The 15,897-nt window shown below is 41.5% G+C and overlaps 1 protein-coding gene across 1 annotated transcript in view; it reads left to right on the top strand.

Moving 5' to 3' along the window:
* Positions 1-733: 733 nt before the first annotated feature.
* The window catches only part of FAM13C (family with sequence similarity 13, member C), a gene marked incomplete at its 5' end in the record, with an annotated part of 39,769 nt that continues 24,605 nt past the window's right edge, over positions 734-15,897 (top strand). Inside the window, 3 exons of the mRNA XM_009074412.1 lie at positions 734-855; positions 9,802-9,865; positions 14,728-14,878. Of these exons, the coding sequence (XP_009072660.1) occupies positions 734-855; positions 9,802-9,865; positions 14,728-14,878 (337 nt within the window). The remainder of the gene's footprint in view (positions 856-9,801; positions 9,866-14,727; positions 14,879-15,897) is intronic.

Below are 15,897 nucleotides of genomic sequence, written 5' to 3'. Positions count from 1 at the left end.
CCAAGAACTTCATTAACTTACCCCATTGCACTTCAAGGGAGTTATTATAATCCATTTTAGAGGTAAGGAAATTAAGATGTGCTGAACACATCTTGCCACAGCTCTACAACTGGTTTTCAAAAGCTTGGAGTAAAATGCATACCTTTCTCATGCTTACTCCCACTGTTGGACTAAATTGGCTTTTTTATTTACTATGTGGCAGGTTGGGTAATGTGACTTTTTTTTCTCCCTCACTGCTTTTCCCTCTTCTGGCAGTAATATGCTGTTCATAAAGCTGTATATAGTCTAAAGGAAGTGGTTAAACCTTGTAAATTATGTTTAAGTGAACTGGATTTGCCTTTGTCATCCAAATTTTTTCTGTTGATGCACAAGCAATAAAATATCACTGATATGTGAGTAAATAATTTCAAATGAGCTCTGTGTATAGCACCTCTTAGCTCAGAAACTAGAATCTATTATCTAACTAATAAACAGAAAATGAGTTACAGTCTGCTTTGGTTTCAGATACAGTTTTACAGTGAATGAACATGCTACTTTGTTTAGAACCTTTTCTAGTCTGTCTTTTCCAGTTGTTTCTGGGTTGTTACCAAAAAGACAACAAAGATCCACAACCATCATCCCAGCTCATCAAGCAATTTTTTTCTTAAAGCAAAATATTCAGCTAAGCCTGATTGGCAATGACAGGACACAATCAACTTGTTGGTTTTGGATTTTTTTTCTTTGCTTTGTGCAGGAGCTGGAATGTGCATTGCCAGGCCTTGTGGAGTGGCAGGGGAGGCCTGGATGCTCAGCTAATGACAACACACAGAACATGGCTTTAAGATGCCAGGAAGCAGTTGTGAGATTTCAACCAAGGTAAGCACATTTCACTTGTGATTAACTCATGAATTAATTATTTTTCTGCATTTTGTATCAAATATTCAGACTCCTGGCTCTCACTGGCAGGTGTAGTCTATATTTATATGGCTAGGACTGTCTGGAGAAAGGGAAATGGATAAAGAATGGGAATTTCATTATTCATTAAACCCCTTACATTTCAAGCAGGGAGAACATCCTCAGTTCAGAAACTTCAGTTAGTCTGTGCCAAGTTTCAAAAATATCTTGCCACTTCTTTTCTCTCCCCCTCCCCCCAGTGCTGAATTGCCTCACTCTTTCTCAGGGCTGCATTCTCATTGTGAAATGGGAACCTGCACACCTGATTTTAGCATAGTTATGCATTTCTGTATAGTTTAGACTCTGGGTGCTGTGGCAACTGTGCTTGTTCCTGTGCTTGGAAGGGTACAGGGCATTCAGGTCAGGTACCAGCCAAGTCTTGATGCAGGTACCTCAGATGATGATGAAGTAACTCAGGTCTGGCTATACAAACATCTAAAAATGGGGCTTCAACTTCATCAGTGTCCTAAGGGTAAGATGTAGTTCTTACTGGCAGGCTTAGACTGTGGACCTAAAATCAATCTCTTCACAGTCATCAGTTTTGGGGACACTATAGAAATTTCCCATGTTCAGGTGCTATTTTGGCCCTGCTTTGCTGTGCAGAGATTTTGGCAAGTGAGCCATGTCTCTGCCCTTTGTCCCCTGTCTCGAGGTGCAGGACAGCCATGGTGCTGTGTGGCAGAGGCTCTGGATCTCTTTGGAGGAACCGAAGCAGCAGCAGCAGCAGCACATCCCAGGGATGCTCAGTGGCTCAGGGCACAGCCAGCTGCATACAGAACTCATTGGCTCCAAGGGTTGTTTCCAGTCAGGACTAGGTTAGTAGTGACAGTTGCCATCCAATGGCAGCTCTGTGCTTCATGTGAAATGAACTGCTTGCCTTCACCTCAGCTCTTCGGAGGCAACATTTAAATGATATTAATTTGTGCTCTCAAAGGAAGGTTTAGCAGAATGACCAAGCGTTTAATTAGCTTGGACAAAGAACTGCTTTCACTCTCCAATACTTCTGTGTGCAGCTGAGACACTGCATCTCAGGAAGCATTCTGAATTAGAAAGGCTGCCTTCTCTTTTTTTCTGGCATTCTTTGTGCTAGGAAAGAATTGTGTGGATGTCTTGTAAAGGGGAGTTTAGTATCAGAGAGTTAGACCTACCTAGTGACTCTGCTGGTAGGAGATCTGTGTATGGGTAGATAATAAAATAACTGATTAATTTTGAAAGGAACACAATGAAAGAATCATCAACTTTCAAGATAAGAACCAGAGTAGAGTGTGCATGAACAAAAGAGTAACTACAGTCAAGTTCCCTTGTCCACCTCAACGGTAACCAGAGTAGAGTGTGCATGAACAAAACAGTAACTACAGTCAAGTTCATTTGTCCACCTCAACAGTTTTTAGTTTGCCTGGTATTAAACCACTGTTCACTATGCTATTTATTCCTGTTTAACACCAGGGTAGCTCCTTAGAAAACCTGCTATCCACAAGGGCTAACAGTGTTAAATAATTATACCTGGATTTACCATACTAAGAGCTGTGAAAGCACAGTGATCAAATCTCAACTCTGGTTGTGTCTCAGTATGATCTTATTAAAAAAAAAAAGAGGCAACTTTACTCTCAAATAAGGAACTTTAAACATGGAGCAAACAAGAATTAACACATGGTCCTTGGCCTCACACACACACTTTATTTACTTTAACTGTCTTAACTGTCCTTGGAACAAACACTCCCACCACCCAGTTGGGGGAGGGGACTTTGAATTACTTATGCTGAAGTTACCACTTGCAGTTTGAGGATCACTGTGTTTGGTGACTCCTCTTAAGGGTCACCATCAGCTTGGCCCATCCCTCTGCTGTCATCAGCTTTGACAGAGCCAGAGCAGTTACATATCCATGTCTCAGCTCATGTGGGTTGCTGGCTGCTGCATCAGGATCACAGCACTGACTCATGCAACAGGCTGTGAAAGTACTGCCAGGGTGTGACATCTTGCCATGTTTTCTGCCTTCTCTGCTCTGGGACATGGCAAAGATTAAGTATTCAGTCTTGGCAGCAGGCAGCAATCATAGCTTGATTTGGGCAGAATGCATCTGCTAGCCCCACAAAACCTGAATTTCACTATCTTCCTCTGGTTTTGCTAGGTAACTGGTAAAATTAGCATTGCTTTGGAACACTACATCTGCCCAGGATCCCTAAGCCAAGGGGCAAAAAGCTCTCTGTTCTTTAGGAGAAGAGGAGATGGGCACATTGCTGCAGGGGTGCTCTTGGTGTGTCAAGAATAGGAGAAGAAGGATTTATTTCTGTCTCATATGAAAAAGAGTGTTTCTAGTGCAGCTTGTTGTTACTTCTGCTTTAACTAAGTTTCTGCAGAGGGCTGCAGCTCTGTCACTTGTCTCATTGCAGTTTAAAGGTCTATATGTCACTGAACTGTAAGAAATCTGTTCTGGTGAGTGTGGGGCAGCTGAAAACATGAGAGTTTTAATTTGTCTAAACATGGATGAAAAACTACTGAGATATGCAAAACTTTTCAGTACATTCCCTGTTAAGCAGAGAAATCTAAATTCAGGATAATCTAACGAGGAATGCTCATAAACAAGTATGTGATAGGGAAGAGCAGAGCGGGCAATGTAAGAACAGCAGTCCACAAAAATATGGCTCATACATATGTATGTGGATAGTTTTGTGAGGGGGTACTTTCATTTTCTAACCACTGAAACACTAAAGGAAAGGCTTTGTGGGATTTGAGGGAAGTGACAGAATAAACTTGGTGAATAGGTTTGCAGTCAGAAGTATGAGGGAATACTGTCATGTTCTTGGCTAAGCTGTACCTGACCTGTGAATCAAGGATTTCAACTTCAAAAGATTTTTATTGTGCGTGATTTATGAACTTCAGCATCAATTTAGTATATGAAGTGCCATCTGCATGGAAGGAAACCTTTGCATTTTATTACCAGAAAGGAGGTTGGAGTCAGGTGGGGGTTGGTCTCTTCTCCCAAGCAACCAGCAGCAGGATAAGAGGGCACAGACTCAAGCTCTGCCAGGGGAGGGTTAGGTTGGATATTAGGAAGAGATTTTTTTATGGAGAGAATGATCAGGCACTGGAATGTGCTGCCCAGGGAGGTGATGGATTCACCATCCCTGGAGGTTTTCAAGATGAGACTGGATGTGGCACTTAGTGCCATGGTCTAGTAACCATGGTAGGGTTGGACTTGATGATCTTGGAGGTCTTTTCCAACCTGGTTGATTCTATGATTCTATGATTACTATTGTCAGTGATTACACTGAACACTGTTCTGGTCATTGGGCATAGCTGGGTTTGGATAAGAGTGTAATCTGCACCTTTGGTAGATAAAAGTTATATGCAGGTCTTGGGAACAAATAAAGAGAATTGCCTTTTTTTTTTTTTTGAACAGAGAATATGAAAGCCAGTATGGAACAATACATATGATTACAAAAATCTGCTCTAACCAATTGCCTTCTCAGAGGCAATCAGCAAAACTGGTGTGGGTTGCAAGCTGTGCACAGTTCCCTGAATAGAAGATGGGGCTTTCTTCAGATGCCTGTTACACAGCAAGGGGGCTGAAACACAGCACTCCTGGGTGGTGGAAAGGTTAATGCTTCAGAAAAGGCTGTGTTCCAAGTCAAGGCAGGAACTAGACTTTGGGGTTAAGTTTTCTGCTAAAGAAAAATTCCTGGAAGTTCCCCATCTTCTTCATACCCCAAATAAAATAGGTGTGGAGTGGTTTCATTTAACAGGACTCAGCTGGTCCCTGGGTTGGTCCCTAATTTCTGCAGAGGCTCTAGAGTGGCATTTGCTGCCAGACCTGTGGCTGTCCTCCAGGAAAATGGGAAATGCCAGGAGCCCTGGGCTGCCCTGGATCATGGGGTCAGCCAGAGGCTCCCAGGGTTTCTGTGCTCCCCTGAGGGAGGCTGAGCTCTAGCAAGGCTAGAGCTAGTATTTAAGTTCTCAAGGCAAGTAGCTTTTGAGAGTGCAGTTCAGGTAGGAACTCTTGTAGTTTCCAGCTTTTCTGCTAAACAGCTACAGCTCGGGGATGAGTGGGAGGGGGCAGGGAAACTGCAGAGGTGCTGATGTACCCATGCCATATGGCTGACCTGCAAGGGGGAGGCAGAGCTTGTGAGGCTACATTCCCTCACCTGCACAGGCAGGTAGGTGAGCAGGGAGAGAGCTGGGAAATGACTGACCAGTTTCTAACAACAGTTTCATCAGAAATCTTGGTCTTAAAATATTGGTGTTTATGATTCCAGTGATACTTCTTGTACCATGGCATGGTAAAATCTCGGAGCAAAGTTTAAGGTTGCAATAAAATTAAAGAAAAAAAAAGAAAAAGGAGGCATGGGGAGAGGAAAAAGGAGTTAAAAAAAAAAAACCCAAACAAAAGAATAACATCCTACTGTAGCCCAAGTAGGATCTGTGTCTGGGGAGTACAAGAGGATCTCATAATAAGAATGACAAGTGTGGTCAATGAGACTGGCACTGCTACACTGGCTCTCTGTCTGGCTGCTTCTTCCTGCATTCAGGGACTGTCCAGGGAGCAGCCTTGGGCCCTTAATGGTATTTTTTCTTTCATTGTAAGTGCACATTTCATGTTCATCCCAAAGCCTGTTGCAGTTCTGCATTGCTTTCAGTCATAGGCATGCTTTTGAGCACCTGCAGACCTACATTAACATGCTTGAATTTCACAGGGCTTTTTGTCACTTGTGGAGGTCTCAGAAACGACCTTTTAGTTTTCTGGGTGCTGACATATGCTGGTTGTGGGTTCTGCCTTTCTGAGAACTGATGTGATGTAAGCTCTGGATAAGCTAAATCTGTCCTCTGATGCAGTACTGAGACTACCCTTTCCAAGCTGTTACCCTAGGAGGTCACCCTCATGGTGGGAAGGGTAGAACTGATGGCTAGACTGCAGAAAATGAAGCTGCATTGGGCCAGGATAGACTGAAAGTGAATCTGGACAAAGAGTTTCATCCCAAAGAATAGTGTGTGGTTGGCTTGGCAGGACTTATCCTGGTGTCACCAATAACAAGAGACTGAGCATGTGTGGCATCGTGGTGCATAAACACATAAATCTCCTCAGGATGGGGTTAGTGTAATCCAGAGCTGGACTGGAATGAGATTTACAAATTACAGAATGTAATGCTCCTTTCTGGGTTTAGCCTAGAAAACACTATGTGAATTTGCTTAGGTTATCTTAAAACATTTTTCCTAGTTTTATTTGTTTTTATGCAAGTTTAGAAGTGATGTCACACGTAATTCAAAAATCCACATGTTCTGGTCTGTTTTTCAAACAGCACACTGCTCATGGAGATTGATCTTCCCTGTGAAGTCTAGTAGAGGCTCTGTTATGATAATTGGTATTTAGATTTTTTTGGCTGTTGTTGTTACGTCCACAAGCTTCAAATGTATGTGTTACTCATTGCATCTTTGCCATCTGGGTCATGGAGTACAGGATAATTCTGCCCAAGCTAGAGGCCATAGGGAGGCTGAGAGACCAGACCTTTCATGATAATTCTGCCCAAGCTAGAGGCCATAGAGAGGGTGAGAGACTAGACCTTTCATATTTAATAGAGAACCATATAACATATCTGTGAGCAGTAGCCACAGAGAGAATTCCATCTACATTATTTTACATGATGTAAGTTATACAAAATAAGGGTTGCTTGCAATTATTCAAAATTTCAGCTAAGGCCTGAAATAATTTTAATGTACTCAGCACAGATGGAATATTAGGGCTTGTTCCTGCTGCTTTTGAAGTTAATGGTTATTTTGTGATTGACTTTTAATGAGAGTAGGATCCAGCCCATAGTTATTAAATTTTAAGCCTTGTGTTGCCTGGTGACAATCAGAAAACCTGCATTTGCCTAGCAGAGCAATTAGTTTTGTGAAATTGAAAAAGCACACCCCAAAACTCTGTATAGAGTAAGATCAGCTCAGTCTTCACACAAAATTATTCACTTTAGTTTTTTCAATATCTCCAGAATCTCAAGAATGCAAAATTAAGTGCATCTTACTCCAGTACCTTTAGTGAAAGAAACAGTAGCATGCAAGAGTAAATGCATCCCTGAAACAGCAGACAAGAGCATCAGCCTGAATTAGAGAGAGAGGCAGTACTTCAGTGGTGCTGTAAACATTTTACTCTTCAGAGTGCAAGACTTATGAGTGATACAGCTGTGAATTATTTAGAACTTTATATAGTGCCTGTATGAACTTCTGCCAGCGTTTTGGGAGTTTCTTGCTTGGTTGATTTTGTTTTTTAAATGAGATTTAATGTTTGCTGTTACACACCCTAAAAGAACTCATCCAAATGAATACCAGAGGTGTACAAACCTGACATGTGTTCTTTTCATCTTTCCTTTATGTATAGCTTTAGTTTAATGCAATAAATCACTCTAAATAATTTTTCTTCATCAGGGAATTAGTTCTTCAGCCGTCCATAGCCTTGCAGGTTCCTCCCTGCATGTCAGTAAATCAAAACACAAATATTTCCCTCTTTCCTATTAAATTCATCCTTTCTCTGTCCCTATGTTTTTCTAAGTTTTCATTAACTCTCTTTTGCTGTCTCATACTGTTCTCTCTGCTTCCTAAAAACTTGCGTTTGGTTGTTAGGCATTAAATTTTTTTATATCTGTAATTTCATTTCCTTTTGTTTCCGTCACATCTTTTGAGACATTTGCTATTCATTTTCAAGTGAGACAGTAGAAAGAATTTATATGTGGAGAGTTGCACAGAGCTGCAGGTAAGTGCCTGTACAGCAATCAGCCAAGGCACATTGCTGCTCAAGGGTCTCAAAAATCACTCACATCTGATCCTGTACCTGTGTATCTTGAGGGAGGTGCAGGCTGGCTGACCTGTGAGACCTCCCATTCTGGTGTGAGGTATACCCCCCCCAAAATGACTAATTTTTATTCCTATGTGAATTGCACACCTTGGAATCTTATTTGGTGCTGAGTGCTGGTTTACCCTGGTGTAGCTATCCAATGTGTCTGTTTTGGTAAGGGAAGTAGCATATCCATAGTTTCAGTCTTTTAATCCCTCATGAATCCATGAAGAACTACAACAAAGACCTGTTCATGTGTCTGTACCAGTTCTGAGGTCTCTAGAGACTTTTACAAGTATTTGTTTATGCTGGGATGACTAAGCAGGAAAATATATATTGTTTAGTCCAAAAGAATCTGTGTTTTGTGTTAGTTTTGATCATGGCTGTGAGTGAGTCTCCCAGGGCCCAGCAAACATTGCCACCTTTTCAGCACGGAGAAATCTCATTCTCTGAGACAGCAATAGTTTTCTTGCTTCAGCTGAGTTGTGAGTCAACTTGTGATACACTCATGTCAGGCTTTGAAGCTGTGTGTGGAAAACCTCAGCCTGCTTTGGGGAAGGACAGAGCTAAGCTGTGAGGCTATTCAGGTTGCTCACTTAATCCATGGGAAGTTTTATTTAGGTTTCAGGTTCATCCCTTGGTGGAGTGAATTTGCAACTAGTCCTGAAGCTGGTAGGTGTGTGGAATCTTAAGCCAGGACCACATCTGCCTGGATGAGGCACAACTGTCTCATGAGCCATAGAACCATAGAATCAATTGGGTGGGAAAAGACCTCCAAGATCATCAAGTCCAACCCTACTGTGGTTACTAGACCATGGCACTAAGTGCCACATCTAGTCTCAGCTTGAAAACCTCCAGGGATGGTGAATCCATCACCTCCCTGGGCAGCACAGTCCAATGCCTGATCACTCTCTCCATGTAAAAAATCTCTCCCTAATATCCAACCTAAACCTCCCCTGGCAGAGCTTGAGTCTGTGCCCTCTTGTCCTGCTGCTGGTTGCCTGGGAGAAGAGACCAACCCCCACCTGACTCCAACCTACTGTCAGGGAGTTGCAGAGGGTGCTAAGGTCTCCCCTGAGCCTCCTCTTCTCCAGGCTGAACACCCCCAGCTCCCTCAGCCTCTCCTCATGGCACTTGTGCTCCAGTTCCTTCACCAGCCTCGTTGCTCTGCTCTGGACCTGCTCCAGCACCTCAATGTCCCTCCTGAGCTGAGGGGCTCAGAACTGAGCACAGTATTCAAGATGTGCCCTCACCAGCACCGAGTCCAGGGGCAGAATCACCTCCCTGGTCCTGCTGACCACACTGTCCCTGATCCAGCCCAGGATGCCATTGGCCTTGTTGGCCCCCTGATCACACTGCTGGCTCATAGTCAGAAGGAAGACATTTTTCCCTTACCGGTCCAGGACCTTCCTTTTCTATTTCCATATGGAGAAGCAGCAATATACTGAGAGAAAACCAAATGTATGGAGGTTTCTGATGGCTGCAAAGTTTGATGCTCATTAGAAAATGTGGATATCTCTCATACAGGATTTCCAGGCACCTGGGGCCTTTGTGACATCTGCAAAACAGAACTTAACCAGAAAGTTGAAGATTAGAAGTGTGAAATGCCATCAAATTGAAATAAGGAAACATTCATTCTTTATGGCTCTGATGCAGGAAAACTCTTATTCCTGACTTAGAGCATGTGGGACAAATTGTGCTTAGATTTAAGCATATGTTTGAGCTTTTTCTTGACTTTAACCCTATTAGATCACCAAGACACTGGAAGTTGATTGTGCTTCTGTAGAACATTTTCTGCTTGATGAATTGAGCCCTGGTTTTGATGTCCAGGACCTCATTCATAGTTTAAATTATTTAGGATTGCAATAAAATCACTATTTTGAATGAGGTATAAAATACAGATGTTATGTTAATAGAAACATTATTATTTTAGTAAAACAAATTTATCCAGCAACTTGTAACTTATGCACAGACATGATGAAAAGTTTACAATATTTGCAGCACAGACAAACAATCTGTTGAGTGAAAATTCTTGTTTTGTTTTGTAGAATAGATCAGAACACAAGCATTTCTCCAAAAGAAGCAACTGATCAATTTAACAGCTTAGATGAGGTAAGCTAACCAAAAGTTGAAATACAATGTTATAAATTTTTAATAGATCTTTGGTTTTTGTTAATTTGAAGGTCTTGAAATAATGTAATCACTTGAGAATCTTAGGTTATTTTTATAATGATTCATTCTAGTCATGTTTTTGGCAAAAGGCTTAAAAATGTGACATGAGACTGCTATAATAGTTTAAAATCCAGAAGCAAGACATTTTAAAAATATTTGAAGCCAATTTTACGAAGCTTCCTGTTTGTGCTCAGAAGAGAATGGAGCACTCAATATTGAATGAGATGCCATCTTTCAAGAACATTTGATTTCTTCCCTCATATTACAGCTTTAAAGTGTTTATCTGTTAAATATGTTCTGTTTAATAATAAGGAATTCTCCAGATTGCTACATCCTGCATCAATAAATTATGAACAGCACAATGTAGTCTAAAAGGTACTCTAGTTGTGAGATGGGAGGAGGGGAGAGTTGAAGAGGGGAAGCAAGGAAAGCCAAATAACACCTGTGACACTTGAAACAAACTGTTTTCACAGGGATTATGCCAGAAACATGGTGTGAGTAGAGCACAAAAGAGTTGTTTATGTGATCGTGTCAAACAATGGATGAGCCTGGACTCAGTCCTCACAATCAGCAATATACTGGTGGGGACGAAACCAAGCTCTGCACTTATACCATGTGGGAAACCTTATTAAGCAGTGCCACAAATCAGAGTATCTGCACATCAGCACAGAGTATGCTTAGACACTGCAAGGACAGTGAATGATACTGGGCTTAAATAAGGTGCAGACAATATTTTTAGTGTAGTCCGTTACTGTTGGAAGACATAAGAAGAGATAAGAAACCTTTGTCCCAGAGAATTAGAATTACTTCTTTCTCAAACTTGTAGGATGCTATTCTTAAGAGACATGATTATTTTTCCAAAGCAATTTAAGGATCCATTTTAAATATTAGTGTGTCCTTTCATTTGCATTATCATTGACTGGGAATTACTGCATCCTAAACAATGGTGTTACACACCAGAGTGAAGCTGGAGTGGGTATCAAATCCAAAGCGATCACTACCAGAATAGTATGTCATAGCTTAAATTGCTTCAACTATACTGGTTACCATTGATGATGGTACCCACCATGGCCTAACTTTCCCCTGTATGTATTTTAGGTGTTTAAAAGAAGTTGCTAAACATGTTAGAAATAAATACAAACAAAACAGCCAAGGGCAGAGACAGCCCAGTTGGGCCCCAGGGACAGGGACAAGTCTGGACCATGGGAGAGTTGAAGCAGCATGTACACAGGCTGGTTCACCTCCAGACTGGATGTGCTGCTGAGTGTGAGCAGCACACCCCCCACCACTGTGTGTGGCACTGCAGTGGCATGTTAGTGGCATGTTGTCTTGCACCCAGTGAGCCCAAGGATAGGGAACCTGCTGCCAATTGCTGGTGCATGACTGTGCCCCCTCCCAGAGCACCTCTCTGCTCTGACTGTGCAGGAACAGGAGATGTACTGCTCCTGCCACTGAGCAGGAGAGTCCAAAGCTGGCACCATCCAACCCAACTGCTCTAGCTCTGTCAGTACTTCAAGCAGACCTCTGTGATGGGCAGGACAGGGTATGCAACAGGGTCATTCCTACCATTTACAAGGATGCTCTTGTTGACATGTGTTAGTGACCCTAACCCTCGGCAGTTTTGTGCTTGGCCCTTGCTTAGAGCTGTGTCTCCTTACTTGTGCTCCTGTAAATATGTGATGGCTTTTGATGGACAGTGTGCTGTGGCAGTACCATAGCACTCAGCTGTGGTCTAGGAGTAAGATGGGGTTGATGGTACACTCCATATTCATCATCTCCCTGGTGACATCAAAATGATCACAGAGACTTAGTCTTTTTCTCCCTACATCAAATCCTCATCAAGAGCACATTCATGAAAATATAGAAGGCATTTCTTCTTCTTCTTCTACTATTATTATTATTATTACACCATGATTTTTTTAGTATTTGGCAGTGACTGGAAATTTGCCATCTACTCACCTTCCCCAAATGGGTGAAAAATACAATTGAGAGCAACTGAATATAAACCAGCTGGTGAATTGTAGCATAAAGAACTGAATATAAACCAGCTGGTGAATTGCAGCATTAACATTACTGAAATATAATGTTTAACAATGTATTCTGTGTGAATGCTTTTATACTGAACTTTCAAAAAAAAAATTAATGTATCATAAGAAATGGTAAATGCTTTTATACTGAACTTTCAAAAAAATATTAATGTATCATAAGAAATGGTAGTGCAAAATGAATGTATTTTCTTGATATGGGATTTTTCTTGTCAAACACTTGAAGTAACAGTCCATGAAGGTTAGGTAGTTTTGTCAGACCTATGTTCTCCTTATTGGTATTCTCTCCTGATTTGTCTGTCTGTGTTCTCCCTACTTTTTATCAGCCATTGTCATGATAAGGTCCAGGCTGGGAACAGAGTCTTCACTGGTTTGTAACCAGTATGGTCATCTTTTGCTAGATGATATTAATGACTGTAAAATGCTGCTTGTCTGTGGTGATAATTCTACAGCCACTTCGTTTGGCTTCAGCTAGGATGAGAGACAGTGGAAAATGAGGCCTGTCATTTCATGAAAAACCTTCCCAAATAGTGCCATGGGTAAAATTGAAGTCAGCACCCTTCCCTTGACAAGGAAATTCACTGCCACTTGAAAGTTGTTGGAGGTGGTTATGGAGTTCCATAATTCTGTCTAAATGAAAAAAGTCATGTAGAGGATTAGCAAAAACTTTGAAAGTACCTCATAAAGGATGTTAAAATTGTTGGGAAGAAGTCTACCAAATGCATCAGAAGCAGGGAGCCAGGTAGGGGATTTGTGCTTGGCCTTTCCAGTTTTGAAGGAATATTTGTAAAAGGTTGGGCCAAACAGTGTCAGTTAGTGACAAGAAAAGACACCAGACATACTAGTATCCTGGAGAAACTAAGGTGTGAAGATGAGGCACTGCTGGGCAAGATGGGCAAATTACCCTTACAGAAGGCAGCTGGGCCAGAGGATGGTGGATGTGTAATGCAATCTGCACCTGGGAATAGTAAACATATCTTGTGCCTCAGATCATAGAAACCAACTCTATAACATGCCATATTTTGAAAGAGTATTGCATTTAGTAATCCTGCAATTGCTTCTTTCCTGGTAGTATAGGCTACAATGTCAAAATGTATCGTGACAACAGATGAGAGGAACCAAATTCTAAAATAAGTGTATAACACAAGCCATTTCTTTGCTCACATGTCTCTAATATCAAGCAGCATCTGATAGGAATGGCCAGAGCTCCTGTTCACTCTGGGACCAGAAGGAAGGTGTTCCTAGATTTCCTTTTTGACCTAAGCTGAGGCCAAAGTCCCAGTGTTTGACTGTAACCTAATCTGTTTTGTGGAATAGGATATGGCTTTTGAAGCACTCCTGACTGCACATAGAGGCTTGCAGGATCTAATTAGTGTGATCTTGTGCTTTTTTTAAACTTTCCTGCTTTGAGATATTTCCTAGAGCTACTTTCTGCTCCCTTTTCACTGCCTGAGTTCTGTAAAAGGCATGAAAGGACAAGGTTGAAATTCTTCCCTGCTGTGCTCAGCCAAATTACTTTCTTTTTTCTTTTTTTTTTTTTTTATTAGCCTAAAGCCACTGTCACCCTTGGGTTTATAAAAGGGCTGTATTACAATAAAAATGATGCAAAGACATATTAAACTACCCACTATGTAGGTGACATATTGTTACACAAAGGAAATAGGTACAATTCATGTTTCATTAAATGAATCAACAAATTGGTTCCAGGTATTTGACAGAGTGGGGAAGGAGCTTTTCAGGGTATAAACTTGAGGGGTTTTTTTTCTGTTGCAACCCAGATTATCTTTTCAGAAAATGCACTTCATAAATAAGCACCATTTGAGTGGCTTAATGTTTTATGTATAGCCTATGTGTGCCAGCAGTGTGATTATTAAGACAGCCTTGTGTGATTTTGGTTCATGTTGTAAGCTGTATTTCCCTGGAGATAGGGGAACTGAAGGCGTGGGGTATGGGCAGTGACTCATTTTGCCCAGTCAGATGGTGATTAGGGCTCTCACAGCATTTGCATCAGAGCAAGATGCTTGTGTCAGATTGTACAGCTGAATACTGCAAGCAGCATTAAAGATTCAAATAAGAAAGGGACCAAGCATGACACAGTAGCTGGAAGTGATGGGATAGATAACTAGCCTTGTCCTCATTGATTTGCCTGCAGCAAGTGACAATGATGTGTTGATTTTACCTTTGCAGCAGATCACAAATGATCTGCTTGCCCTGTAGAATCAGCAGAAGCCTACATAAAAGCTACGTCTACGTAATGAAGTATCTCTAGAAAAGCCAATTAAAAAATATCTCTTCCAAGAATCCCATGAGGGAGTGTGTTCTCAGTAACTCTTTGTTTGCTGCTGTGTACTGCACTCGCAGGAGAGGGAGATTTCGTTTTTTATGAATGGTAAACGGGGAGGGACATAATGTCATCAGATCGTGATGTCAGCCCAATGAATGAAATACTTCCTTAATGTATCCCTTCAAGCCCCAGAAAAGGGACACCATCTCAGTTTGGCTTCCTAGAATAAATTGTCTTTTGCTGACGAAGTCATCTTTCCCACGTGTCATGAATAATCCATGTAAATTGGGACTTAAATAAGCAGAAGTCAGGAAACTCATGGAATAATGCACATTTGTTCCCTTGCACATCCTCCCAGCCCTGCCGGTGGAACACCCTTTCGCAAGGCTCTGCTAATGGGCTCCGGCAGTTGAAGAGCTATTGCTGATTCCTGTTGTTCTCTAGCTAGCCCAATGTTCTGCTTTTGTCTGCAGAATTCTTTGTTGAAGCTACAAGCCCTGGAAACAGATCTGTGCTCTGCATTTCTGCCAACCCAGGAAGAAACTCCTCAGCTGCCGGCGCCCAAGGATACATCCCCTTCATCCATCCAAACCAGTGTGCAAGCTGATGGGGCCAGTTGTGGAGGTAAGTGATCACGGCATGATGTGTTCTCATTTGCAATTATAAAAAAGACTTGTGACTTGCTGTTTAAAATCAGGTTTGCAGTCCTCTGGGAAACAGTGCAGAGCTAATGCTGAACACCATTTCCAGATGCAGATGATGTGTAATGTAAAAAGGGGTGATACCTGCTAAAATAATAGAGATTAATGGCTAAAACTCTCTGGTTTCTGAGAGAGAGTCCTGCTTTTCAGACAGGTTTTAAGAATTCTGGTTCTTTTGTTTTCAGTTTTAATCTGGTTTTTGACCAAATAAATTTATGCTCTTTACTTCCTATGTCTGTATTGTGTGAGATCACCTGCCATATCATGTAATTCTATTTTTGTCATTCTTTTTGTCAGAGAAATATCACTTCATTTCTCCTATTATTGATTTTAATTTAATGCATCAGCAGAGAGATAGCGAAGGTGAGTTTTACAGCATGTGGATTTTAATCATTCATGAACCCGTATTATTATCCATCTGGGCAAACTGTGCTGTGTTACCTCTCCCTCTTCCCTTAATATGGAAATAAATAGCCCTAAGGCTTGGCACTATTTTTGTCAATTCATAGCTTGTAGTCAGAGGGCTGGCAGAGTCGTGATGCTCAGGAGAAGAGGAGTCACTGCTGGTGAAAAATAGGTCAAAGGCAGTATGACTAATACATCTCACAGACAAGTGATATGAATACACAACTACCTAAATGGTGCAGCATGTATGGTTCAAATTAAGGCAGGCAGGTCAGTAATCCCTGTGCAACTGATGTTTTATATCAGAATAAATCTGAGTTCAGGAGAGTCGTGATGCTCAGGAGAAGAGGAGTCACTGCTGGTGAAAAATAGGTCAAAGGCAGTATGACTAATACATCTCACAGACAAGTGATATGAATACACAACTACCTAAATGGTGCAGCATGTATGGTTCAAATTAAGGCAGGCAGGTCAGTAATCCCTGTGCAACTGATGTTTTATATCAGAATAAATCTGAGTTCAGGAGATTTCAGGAGC

This window comes from Acanthisitta chloris, unplaced genomic scaffold (assembly GCF_000695815.1).
Source record: "Acanthisitta chloris isolate BGI_N310 unplaced genomic scaffold, ASM69581v1 scaffold11635, whole genome shotgun sequence".
Lineage (NCBI taxonomy): Eukaryota > Metazoa > Chordata > Aves > Passeriformes > Acanthisittidae > Acanthisitta > Acanthisitta chloris.
The sequence above is the reverse complement of the archived record's forward strand: the minus strand, read 5'-3'. Positions and strand labels throughout refer to the sequence as shown.